At 38.7% G+C, this 13,208-nt stretch overlaps 1 protein-coding gene across 8 annotated transcripts in view; it reads right to left on the bottom strand.

Annotated features, from left to right (window-relative positions):
• Positions 1-13,208, bottom strand: part of ENPP2 (ectonucleotide pyrophosphatase/phosphodiesterase 2) — a 106,472-nt gene that overhangs the window by 38,297 nt on the left and 54,967 nt on the right. For all 8 annotated transcript variants that reach the window (XM_059901622.1, XM_059901620.1, XM_059901621.1 and 5 more), the window contains 3 exons: positions 9,260-9,315; positions 4,319-4,384; positions 3,305-3,377 (listed from right to left, as the gene is read on the bottom strand). In XM_059901622.1, coding sequence (XP_059757605.1) covers positions 3,305-3,377; positions 4,319-4,384; positions 9,260-9,315 — 195 coding nt within the window. The remainder of the gene's footprint in view (positions 1-3,304; positions 3,378-4,318; positions 4,385-9,259; positions 9,316-13,208) is intronic.

Genomic DNA, 13,208 nt, shown 5'->3' with positions numbered 1-13,208 from the left:
CAAAAAGGAGGCCACTGCCATGCGATTTCACTGTTTCCAGAGCAAGCCACTGCAAAGGCATCGCCACAGCTGTCTCATCCTCTCTCTCCAGCAGAGCGATGGAAGGACACAGCCCCACGGACTCTGGTTTGGTTTGGTTTTTTTTTTTTTTAATGCCTCTAGTTTTAGCCAATTCCCCATGAGATGAGAAGCAAAAGGAAAAAGAGGGTTTACCATTTCATGGTCACCAAATTCATTCAGCTAGCGCTCAAGTCTGCCCATCAGACACTCGGCCATTTGCAAGAGACCTCAACATTCCGAAGGCTCCAAAGGCGAGCCCTTCTGATTGCAGCAGGTTAGAGGAGTAGCAGGAGAAACAGCATTTTAGTCAAAATGAGTTTTCATCCAGGGATTATATCGCACGGGTCTCCTTCTTCGAATGTTAGAGGTTGACAATAGCTAAGTTTTCACTGACCAGCCATACTTTAGTCTGACTTTAGAAGATTTAGCCTGAGGTTATTAAAAGGATGGGAAGGAGAGGGGCAAATTTCCCTGCTTTTCAGAAGGATACTTTGCCGTCTGAAGGTAGTAACTAGCCAGCCAAAGCTCTGCCTCTAGGCCTGAAGAGCAGCCGAACGGAGAGTCACAGGGAAAGCATAGAAGCTCAAAGAGAAAAAGGTTGCGCCAGTAACCAAAAGCAAGCATATTTTCTGAACATTCACCGTTACACTATGAAACCAGGAGCAATACGCCATTTCTTGAAGCTATTAGCCCAATGTTTGCGAATCGTCCTGCAAAAAGTATACTCAGGTATTAAGCGAATAAAGCACAAACTTCAAGTGTGTTGGAGCACACAACATTTTGCCAGATTGAATCCTTTCGATTAAATTTCAAATGCAAGGTGTAAAAGAGAACATGTTACTGATTTTAAATATAATATTTCAGCTACATGCACAATAAGTGTAGATGAGGGATATATAGGTAGATAAACCAATTCATCTACCACTAAAAAGAGGTTTTGCTGGCTTTGGTTTCATGTTTTAAACTGTTTTGTTTTTCTTTCAGTAAAAAATAAGATTCCTAGAACCAAATGAGAAATAGTTGAAATCTGAAAACACCCCTTGCTTTTTTGGGAGAAAGTGACCAAGTTCTCAGGTTATCATAACTGAAGATACATCGTAAGTGTTTTACCCCGTAGATATACGAGAATATCCCAGTTATAAGAAGCATTAATACTAAAAAGAACTAGCATGAATACTTCCAACTCTTAATTCAAAAATACTCAGGAAAAAATGTTTGTATATTTATGAGAATCCTGAACATAGAACCATCATTACAGCAAATTAAAGCATCCTATATTATGCTTCATTTATCACTGCTCAGGACTTAAAAAAAACCTTTTAGTTTATTTCTCGATCAAAAACACACTTTCAAGTAAGTAATTATAACTGAACTACACATATTAGAAATCCAGAGATGTTAATGAATAAAGAACATTCATTGCTAAGCCATATAACTTTTAAGGAAATGAAAATTATAAGAATTATACCTCCTCTGTGTTGTAAAAAGCCAACTTTTGACATAAAGAAAACGTTCTGTGTGGTTTGAACATAGTTATTAATGGACCACTTTGCTTATCTCCTGGACTAAAGGAGAGTTAAATTATTTCCTAGTCTGGGAGTCAGAAGTTCTGTCTCCAAGTTCACTTACCAGCTGAGCAATTGGAGTAGCTCCTAACCTCTTAAAGTACCAGCCTCTGGCTTTTTAAAGAACGGCTATACCAATCGCTGTTTGCCTATGCCACAGGGTCTTTTAGGGGATACTATTATCCAAGCAAAATTGAACCTTTAAATAGGGTACATGGAACTGCTTAGGGTTTGGGTTTTTTTTTTTAACATCTTAATAAAATAAGGTTCCTATTGTTCACTTTAGATTAATCTCAAAGAAAATCATCCTAAAGACAAAATAGTCATGCTTGCTCTGGCAAGAATAAGATTTGTGTTTCATGTATGCAGATGTTTATCTCATTTTATCATTTGTGTTTCATAGTCATGCACCAGTGGTTAAACATCAAAGGAATAGGAAAAAGAGCATCAGACTTATATGACTTCAATGATTTAAGGCAAACTAGGAATGGGTTCGCACAGCATCTAGTTTCCAGTGCTTAAGGAAATCATCACTGAATTGATGTTAAAGCAATCAGAAGTATTTATGGCTCCTTAGTATTTACTGTCTTTGTTTAAACATGCTGCATTTTGATCAGAAATACTTAAACCAAGACACACTTATCTGTATTTCCTTAGTCATCCTTATGCTGAACATAACAAACTTAATTATAGCCAACAGTGTTGCCATCGGCTATCAGAGAATAAGAGGTAGTTCCCATCATCAAAGAGTTTATGAAACAATTTCTCATCCAAAATCAAGTTTTATTATGTTGATGTAGACCTCACCACCCTAGTAAGAAAGAGAGGTGGAAAACATTTAAAATATTAAAAGATTTAGATTTGCAAATCCCAGCATATTTTAAAATGATCTATGCTGAAGCACTGGGAAAATTTCCATCTCTCGATAAAAGAGGAACATAATAAAATATCCCCATCCCTTTCCCACCTCCTGAATTTGAAGTTATACTGGATACTACTACCTTATAGACAGATTGTCTTCTACTAAGAGCCCTGAGTGATACAAGGGTGTCACGTTGCTCTGCTAAACAGATTCATTCAACAGTGTATTTCTCCCAGTTAAGAATTTGTTTCACTTAGGGGGGTGATGGATATATTCATACTCTTGATCGTGGTGATGGTCTCACAGGTATATACCTATGTCAAGATTTATCAAATAAAAAATGTCCAATGCTATCAAATTTTCCAGGTTGCTTGTACCTGCTAAGGCTAGTGAGCTGACCTATCCTCTCTGAACAGCATAACCATTTTAAGGGAGTTGAAATTCAGTTGCAATGCTTCATATTGCAGGTTTCATCTCCAGATTCTTTTCTACTCCTTTCCCAGTGATGGCAAATGCCAACCCTTCCCGATCCTTCATCTTTTGACTGATGCCTGCAGGGCTGGAATACATCCCTTCCTATGAACACCAAGTTTAGGATACGTTTGAATAGCAAATCAATCTGAAATGAAGTTCCTGTAAGAAAACCAGGTATGTTTAAGATTCTTTTCAATGTTTTTACTCTTGTAGTTCTTTGACTCTGTATCCACTTTGCACATACAAACACCCTAAGAGACTTGGTACAAATCCTGAAATAAGGTCAGTAGATTAGGTGGCCCAGGGACACAGGTTCTCCTCAGGCAGAAGATAAGCTACTAACCTCAGGGCCAAAAGGGCCATATTTGTGTCCAGAGAAATCAGGTTGTTCGGAATAGAAGGCATAGACTGAAGGCCTACGGGAAAATTGGAAGGTTCAGAATCTCCCCCAAACCACACATGACAAAGAATATCAAATATCCCTACACATTACCAAAAAATCCTCTCAAATCAAGTTAATGAATCGCCCAACCACTGTTAGTCTTAGCGTGAAAAAAGTCTCTTTCTTGTTTTTTTTCTACAGGAAAAAAACCACCCACCACCCCCTACACCATCCCCGCTGGGGTAACTGCCTGATTACTACCTTCAGGAATAAAAAGTCATGAGGAAAATCTGAACGCAAACTTTGGTCTTGGATCCTCAAGATAATAGAGCCCAGTGATCATTCACAGGGGCCAAGCAATCTGCAGCCTGAAAGAACAACTCCATTCAAGTGACAAGTCAGTCTTCTGGACTGAGAGCTTGGGATTAGCAGATGCAAACTATTATATATTGAATGGATAAACAATAAGGTCCTACTGTATAGCACAGGGAACTATATTCCACATCCTGTGATAAACCATAATGGAAAAGAATATGAAAAAGAATGTATATATATGCATAACTGAATCACTTTGCTGTACAGTAGAAACTAACACAACATCGTAAATCAACTGTACTCCAATAAAATAAAATCTATTTTAAAAGTCAGTCTTCATGCTTCCCCAATCCTTGGGATGCTGCTGGTTTATTTATCAAAGCCGGGAACTCCCTCGAGCTCTGTTGTGGTGACCAGGATTAATAGCTGGAGTAATTCATATAATTAAATGGTCCTCAATAACCTACGTCCATTGTAACCTAAGTCCTCCTTAGGGAAGCCACGTTTCAGGCTCAGAACCACAAAACTTGTAATAATACCAAACCATGGCTGTGCTTCTATTGCATAGTCCATCTGGTTATTCACCCAGTTCCAACCTAAAATGGAAATGTACTAAAGAAAGAAGAGGGAGAGCCAGGTGGGATGGGGGGAAGCAAATACCTTTCGTCGTCCGGCAGGGTGAGCCACTGCAGGATGGTTAATATCCTCCGCTCATGAGGGATCATCCTGTAGGGTAGCAACCGGCAAAGCGTCAGGTTAGGTTGCATTTCTACCATCTCCAGCCTGATGAGCTCTTGCTCCTGCACCCAGGCCAGGGGCTCTCTATTTACCACCATCTGTTTTCACGTTGTCGTAGTAAAAGATCCCCTTTCCAATTAGTGTTTAAACGTCCATTTCTATTTGCAACATGTCATGCTGCTCAGCCTCTGCTACAGAAGACAACACTGGAAACTCCGATTCACAGTCAAATGAAGAATCTGCCATGCTTATCAGAGGCTCAGCTACAGGCAGAAAGGACCCCAGACTCAGAATCATTGCTGTTTAGTGGGTAAAGCCATTAGTTGTAGCCACCGAGGGGCCAGGACTTATATCCCCCATCTGCCTCTTGCTGGTGTGACCTCTCTTGACCTCTATGCCTCTCGACCTCTCTCAGCTTCAGTTTGCTCATCAGTAAAATAAAGATGATAGCAAAGCACACTGAACAGCTTGGTTGTAAGGAGGAAATGAGACAAGAAAGGCAAAAGGCATGTACAGTGCCTAGCACATAGTGAGTGCTAAAAATAATCCCTATTTTCATTAATGATCATGATTAGTTATCATTCTATCTCTAAATAGCTATATGACTTGAGAAACATTATTTAATCTGAAACTTTAAGTTCCTCGGGTATAAAATCAGGGTTTAGGAAAGGTATTCTTGAAATTCTCTTCTAGCTCTATAAAAATCTATCAAGAATAGGCACATATAATTATGAGACTGACAAAAAGGGTATAATCTTCATCCACAATGACTTTTGTGTTTAAGTCTCATTCCTCTGTTGAAATATAATTACCCTCAATCTGGCACTCATTTCAAGAGCTCTTGGCTAACGTGATAGCTTTGTATCATGGGCTGAGTTACATTAAGATGTTCACAAGCTGAGTGATGTCTTTATTTGTGGGGAAATTTGCTTATTTTTTCCTAACAAGGAACACAACATACTTTTCTGCTTCCCCATCCAAGACCAGGCATTAGAGCATGTTTATGATGAATTTAAACCGAAGCCTAAGTTTAATGGTAGATAGTAAAAATTACTGTGGCCAAGAGTGAACCCTAATATAAACTACGGTCTCTGAGTGATAATGATGTGTCAATGGAGGGTCATCATTTGTAACAAAGGTACCACTCTGGTGAGGGGTGTTGATACTGGGAGAGGTTGTGCATGTGTGGGTGCAGGGGGTAGATGGGAAATCTCTGTATCCACTGCTCAATTTTGCTGTGAACCTAAAACTGCTCTAAAAAAATAAACTATTAAAAATGTATTGTGGGATGTTGGGTGAGCCATTTCAGCTTTTACTTTTGGTAGACATGAGCATGAGAGAGCTAGGAGGAAAGACAAACCTTCAGAGCCATGGTAGATGGCTAGAGTTGGCAGGGACCCTAATCAAGCAGCCTCCCCCTATTTCCAATCAGTAGGGGATTTGTCATTCTTCTCTCTGGCCCCTTCTCTGTCTAGAACTATCCTACCAGCCCAAAAAAAGTCATGTTTACCATAAAACAAGGTCTCATTTAAACAAATTCCAATGCTATTGAATAAATGCGATCCTGTTTATTATATCCTATAATTGAATTTGAAGTAGGCATAGCAAAGCCAGGTTAATCGCTGAAGGTATTTAATTCTTCAGCCTTAGAAATCCCCTGTATCTGAACAAAATAATTACATATTTTGAATTCTTTCCTAACTTAAAAAAAAGTGAATGTTGTAGCCTTTTCATTTTACCTTACTTCACTACCTACCTACAAGCTGCTCTATTTTATGTAATTGGTGTTAAGTCACAAAAATGGATTCTGATGGACTCACTTGATGCTAATGGAAAAATACAAATTAATAGAATTTGTTTCAAGCTCCAAATGTTCACCCTTTAACGCCTTCTTTGGATGGGGTACTTGACAAGTAGGGAGCAGGGGAAAAAAGCGTCAGCTCTGAGGCCAGAATGCCTGGGTTTGTGTTGGATGAGACTTTGACAAGTGACTTAACCTTTTAGTGCCTCTATAAAATGAGGAGAATAATAGTCCCTATCTTATAAGGTTGTTGTATGGATTAAAAAAGTTAATACTTAGAATAGTGCCTGGCACATTGAAAAATGTTAGCTTTATGGGAGTTCCCTGGTGGCCTAGTGGTTAGGATTCCGGGCTTTCACTGCTGTGGCCAGGGTTCAATTCCTGGTAAGGGAACTGCGATTCTGCAAGCTACGTGGCATCCCCACCCCCCAAAAAAGTTAGCTTTTATCATTATGTACTGGACGCACAGGCCCACAGATATGGTACACTCATTCACGAAATATTTGTTAAAAGCGTATGACGTTCAAGGCATTTCTGTGAATATAAAAAAAGATACAAGATACTCCTACCAAAAAAAAAAAAGCTATTACGGGAAAGTCACCATTCTCTGCTTGGAACGAGAAGCAGGTGATTGCCGTTTTCTGGGCAGGGGCTGAATACGTGTGTGTGGTAAGAGCATGAGTACGTTGGAGGTCTGAGTATCCACTGTAACTGTGGCCTTGGGTACATTTTACCTCTCTAAGCCTTGGCACTCTGATCTCAAACATGAGGAGTCAGACACAGTGGTCTCTAAGTTTCCTAGTCGTTTTAGATTATCCTTATGAAATAACCTCAGAGACCAAAAAAGACATGGCCCTTAGCCATTAATGTTTAAAATTTGAAGCAGACACGGCACAAACAGATCTGACAAAGGAAGAGTGTATTCCAAACAGAGAGGGAAATGGGATTCATGCTGTTGCCTTTACCATCATTGATTGATATAGAATTTCTCAGGACACCAAGTACATTAGACATGTTTAGAAAAAGAAAAGGAAGTAGGAAAAATGGAAAATAACCTAGATGAGTTATTTAGTGCTAAAGGGGAACAAATTACCTTAGGTCATATATAGCCATTGTCTGGTCATTGTTGAAAGAGGTAATGTGAATAAGAAAACAGATACCATTTATTGGCTGTTCTCTATGTACTAAGTACCCTACTAAGCACTTTAAATAAGTTAACTCATTCTATCTTCACGATGCCCTATGATGAAGATGCCCTATGATGAAGACTATCATTCCTATTTGAAGATGAGGACATTGATTTATCGAGAGATTAAATCACCTGTCCGAGGTCAGCAATCTATTACGTGACAGAGCTGGGATTGGAATCAATCTAGACACCCATACATAAGGGGAATTACTGCCTTTGAACATGAATTGACATAAAAGAATGTAATGGAGACTCAGCTGAGGATGATTTTGAAAGGAAATGCTATCCCTTGAAAAGCTAGACTAATTCTAGATTGCAATATGGAACCAGGTTAAAAAGATGACCTTTAAATCTAAGTCTATGGTTGAATCTGGTTTTAAATTTTAAAATTTTCAGAATCTATGACGTGTAGATTTCCTTGACCTATATTCCATTAAATACCTGGAAGTATGACAATTTTTTTTAAGTTCTAAAGAGATTTTTAAAAAAGAAAGAAAGAAAATGAATCCAAGTCACTTCCAGGATATAGAGATAAAAGAATAGTCTGAGAAGCAAAGCAAACTACAGACATCTTTGGAGCAAAAAAGCTACCTTCTTATAAGATTTGAAATGGGTGGAAAAAATTGCCATTCAAAACCAAAACACTAAGCCTTTTCAATGAAGCTCTGCAGCAGTTTCGGGGGGTAAGGGTGGGGACTAAGTATTAATTATGCTGTTGGCACCTCTCCGTTCTGCCAGCCAAATATGTTGTGGAGCAGAAGAAATCACTTCTATAAGTATCAATGGCAACCAAGGGTTAAAAAATGTAATGCATAAGATTAAATTGGTAAATCTACATGTCATTTCTAACATATACTTATTTCTCAACAGAGAAAATCTCTTTTTAAAAAGGGGGGGAGACTTTTAAGGGACACTCTGTGTGAGCTTCAAATCACCAAACCCAATTTCAATTTAGCCCTTCAAATCTGAAAAAGCTACCTTTATTCCTGAATTTGGAGAATATAGATGGTACCATTCTGCATTAATGTGAACCTGTGATTGCTCTCAGCGCACTACTATTACAGAATAGTCAGATTTTTGTTACGGCATAAGAGGCAAATATGGAAACAGCTTTAGGTGGTTAAAAAAAAAAAAAAAGATGGAAAGAACATCTCAGTGGGAACAAAATCCCCATGAAAGTTGAAACAGATTCCTTTTCTTACTAAGGAGCCTCAAAAATAATCAACATGTTGACACTTGTATTAGGTAAGTTTCATCTTAAGGCTATTTTATGAACATTAACTACTAATCCCCCCATCACCTCTGCGGGGAAGAGAAGTAGTTCCTTTTTTCTTATTAGGGAAATCCTGGAGCTCAGTGGAAAAATGGGGTGGAAACAAAGACTTCCTCTTGTCTCCTGTCTGGAGTTTCCAGTCTCTAGACCACTACATCAGCTGTCTGAGACCATATTCGATTTTTAAAGTTGTGAACCAAAATAAATATAGAATGTTGTAATATATTTATAGAAAATGATCATTCAAATCACAGCAATAAATAGCCTGAGAAATATATATTCCCTAGGTGCCAAGTTACCAAAAACCTATAAACAGGGACAGAAAAATGTAAAGGGTGACTAGATGTAGGAGAGAAAATCTTCCTTACATTCTATTAAGAAAAGATGGGGGAAAAGAGAGAGAGAAGAGGAAAAGAGAATGGAGATGGAAAAAGACAGAGAGGATCTCTTAAAAAAAAAAATGGAGGGTTATTTTGAATCCGAAAATATTCATACGTTGGAGTATGTTAACATTTAACTGAAGTGAAATCAAATTGAATGAATGTTTCTTAAATTGAATCATAATTGTAATTTTACATTGACAAAATAGAGGTAACTTACACAGACCAGAAGAATGTCCCAGCTTTCACCCCTTGCTTGGTGGCTGTAATCCATAGCTAATGAGGAAAATATAAGAGGCTTAGAACATATTCTGGGTTTGGGTCAAAGAAGAAAAAGGTTTTAAAATATATTAGCTCAGATATGTTATACTTTACTATACCCCACCATAAATTTCCCAATATTTGCAACCTTTTTTTTTTTTCACATCTGGAAGTCAGAATTATTCTTTCCATAAATGTTATTCAATACATTCTCTGCAAAAGCTTTCAAGCTCTGCTATGATTATAGTGGCTTTTTTAAAAAAAAACTTTCATTTCATCTCAAGAGTCTCTTCTGTACCTGTCTTTTCTGATCATTGTTTTGAACATTTCACTTACATGGCAGAATTCTGCTCATCAAAGGACCCCGAGTGACCATATGTTTCCTTGACTGTTGAAAGCCTACAGAGGAAAACCCCAATTTGGCACACAGATGCCAGGATCTCAGAACCTAGCTTTGTCTTGTTTTGTTTTAAATGAGGTGAATGAAATGGGGAAAAGGGGCTATTTTTTATTCTGGTTTTCTCCTTGTACCTTTTACTTAGCCTTTTAGTAAGTGGAATTTTAGGAGTAAACTCCTGGGATAAGTTAGGTGAACCAGGCATGTCATTAAGGCTTTTAAAATATTCTTTCCAGGGACTTCCCTGGCGGTCCAGTGGTTAAGACTCTGCGTTTCCACTGCAAGGGGCATGGGTTCGATCCCTGGTTGGGGAACTAAGATCCCCCATGCCCCGTGGAGTGGCCAATATATGTATATTCTTTCCAGCTCATGCTGTTGGGAGGTAGAAGATACGGCAATTAAGAACCTGAGCCCAGCGACCAGCTAGCTGCATTTTAAGCCTTGCCTCTGTCACTTACCAGCCGTGTGATCCTTCAGTTAGTTATTTAAGGTCTCTACATTCCTTTAAAATATAGATAATGTTACCTAGCGCATAGGATTATTCTGAGCTTTAATGAGTTAATACATGTAAAGTCCTTAAAAACAGTGTTTTAGCATTTGGTAAACACTAGATCAATTTTCATCTTAATTATTATGCATTAATGGAAATAAATATAATCCAGTTATTTTCAGGACACTAAAAACAACTTAGAATGGCCAGTGTCCCATTGAATAGAAGTCTGTGAGAAGAAACCCCTTAGCTTTAGGAGGCAAACAGGAAAAAGAAGTGTAGCTTGGTTTTTTATAAGACCAAAACAAAAATGGTCTACGAGTTGCAACCAACCTCCTTTCTGGTTTCTTTGTCTCCAGAATTTGATAGTGTTTTACTTACTCCAGTTAAAATCTTTGTTTTTTGAGGAAAGGGGTAATTTGGAGGTGTGGGGCATTCAGGAGCTTGGCCATGGCCTCAGAAAGGTCTGGAACGCCTGGCCTGGGAGAATTCTGTAAGGATTCCCAGGCCCCTGGGGAGGACTGGAAACTCCCAGCTCCAAAATCACAGCTGCTGCAGCTGGCAAGTGAGGGACGGGGCAGGAGAGCATACAGCACCCTCCCAGATTCCTGGACGTCTGAGCTGCCAGCGGATGTCATTAGCATGGGAAAGGTGGAGTCCTCGTCCCATTGGGATGGACCAGAGACAGAGAGATCAGGATCTCAGATTGCTCTGAGCATCCTACCGGGGTTTAGTCCAAAGTATCCTTCTGCTTTACAGATGAACTCTGGCATTTCTGGGTATCCTCACACCAAGGAGGACTCAGATGGGTCCCGGAGTTTCATTCATTCTTGTGTCAGCGCCTCCTCTAGCAAGAAGGTGAACTCAAACTGAGTCCTGGACACCCTGCACGTGCCTCAAAACCACCTCAGATCCCAGAGAGATCAGTTTCTTATATTAAGTGATCTATTTGCATACTTATTTTAGTTTCAGAGACACAACCTTGGTGCACGCATAGCCAAACAACTTCCTAGAAAATGTGGTGCCTTGACATTTCCAAGGAAGCTGTATTAGGCAATATTTGGCAGATATGAAATGTAAAATCAATCTGCGGTTTTCTAATGGAAATTTTTTAAATACAGTTTTGCCAAATGATGACCCTACATTTTCAAAAGTTATATTGTGGAATACACGCTGATGTTGGCATTATCAGAGCAACAGGAAGCCCTATAAGTAACTTTTAGCTTACTAACCCTCAGGGGGAAAGATCACCAAAGGAGTCTTTGCAATAGTATAAGGAAAGAGCACTAGGAGAGACGACAGATGTGAGGGTGCTAAAATTATCCCAGTGGCAAAATCAGAATCATTGGTTCTTTGTACTTGTCTGTACTTCCCAAAAATTTTGTAGTGACAATTAACATCTTGGTAATCAGAAAGAAAAAAAAAAATTAAGCAGTTGTAAAAAGCAGTGTGAACTATGAAGACAAACTAAAGGTAAAAATTTTTTATTTCTTTCTTTATTTCTTCCAAAAAAGAAGCAAAAAATTCCTCCCTGCTTCTTGGTACAAGTCGTGTTGGCCTCATTTTCTAAAAGAAAATTGGGAGCATGGTCAGAAAAGTGCAAAGAATGAACAAATAAGAGAGAATACTTGGAATTAAAAAAACATTTTAAAATCTCAAAGGAAAGGACCCTAGCAGTAATGAAGCTGGTCGGTCAAAGGTTTGGCAAATGGTATGAGACTGAAGCATGAAGAAAGTTTCTTAAGTTAAATCAGATCATGAGCAGCTATAAAAGTTCCTTTGCAAGTTATACATATATATTATATTTCAGAACTCTAAAGTTAAATCTAGTAATTACAGAGAAAAAAATGCAGTAAAATGTTGGTCCAAAGGAAGATGAATGAAAAGGAGCCTCTTGGTCTATAAAGTGGAGGAGGGGCAGGGGAGGGAGAATCGTAAAACAGAAATCATAAAACTAGTTTCTTGTTAATTCAGAGAAATAGGAATTATAATTTCCCATTTCCCATTCTGAATTTGAATGTAATCTATATTTCCTCAGAGATGGGCCAAACAACACAGCTAAAAAAAAATTAGCTAAGAAGACACTGAGTCTGGCCTTCCCACCTTTAATCCCAGTATCTCTTCCATTGCTTTCCTTTATCTAGAGGCAGAGTTTTCAACATTTGTGTCCTAGATGCTACATTTTGAAAAGGGGACAAATGGAAATAATATTGTACCTTCTTGATATGTTATCAGGAATAAAAAAAAGAAAAGAAAACTCCCACTGGGACCAGGAGCATTTAAATGCGAAATCCAACACTTTCTCAAATTCAGGAGAATATGCAGCTGTGGGAGAAGGGGAGATGTTTTAAAAAGGAAAACAAGCAAAAAAACATTTTTGAAAACCATGAACTACTATTGCAGTCTTCCTAGCAGTTCTTTGCAGGGAAATTATTCCTTTGCATTCTAAAGCACAGAGGCAGAAGAAATAGAATTCTGGGAGACCAGAGGAATGGGCGGGGCCCTAGTATCAACAGGAGTAAATCAATCACTGAGATTCAAGAGTAGGAACAAATTAAAGCTGTGAGGGTTCGGGGATGCAGCAGAATAGACTGTGGACTAGTGTGGCTCTTTCCAGGTGATTAGGGCCAGAAGAAGGTGAGTGATGAAATACAGGAAGAAGTACAGGCAAACACGCCTCAGATGGGGCTGTAGAACAGTTCAATCCAAAACATAATAAATGGACACCTAAATGTGTTAGGCTATGGGTTAGGTCCTGAGAATAAAGAGATAAATAAATCAAGTCTCTACCCTCATGGGGCTCATAGACTAAAGCAGATTATGTGAATAATTTCAAATGATATGGTCACAGTTATGATAGAAATAACAAGAAAACCCAAAAGAGGGTCCCTGAGCTTAGTGAGGGCTGAGGGAGCTTAGTGAAATCTACTTAGAAAAGGATGCTTAAAGTGAAATTTGAAAGAGAAATGAGCCTGGCAGCAAAGGGACCAGGAGAGTAGAGTCTATCCTAAGTACATTATG

Source organism: Balaenoptera ricei, chromosome 17 (assembly GCF_028023285.1).
Source record: "Balaenoptera ricei isolate mBalRic1 chromosome 17, mBalRic1.hap2, whole genome shotgun sequence".
NCBI lineage: Eukaryota > Metazoa > Chordata > Mammalia > Artiodactyla > Balaenopteridae > Balaenoptera > Balaenoptera ricei.
This window is presented reverse-complemented; position numbering and strand designations above follow the sequence as displayed.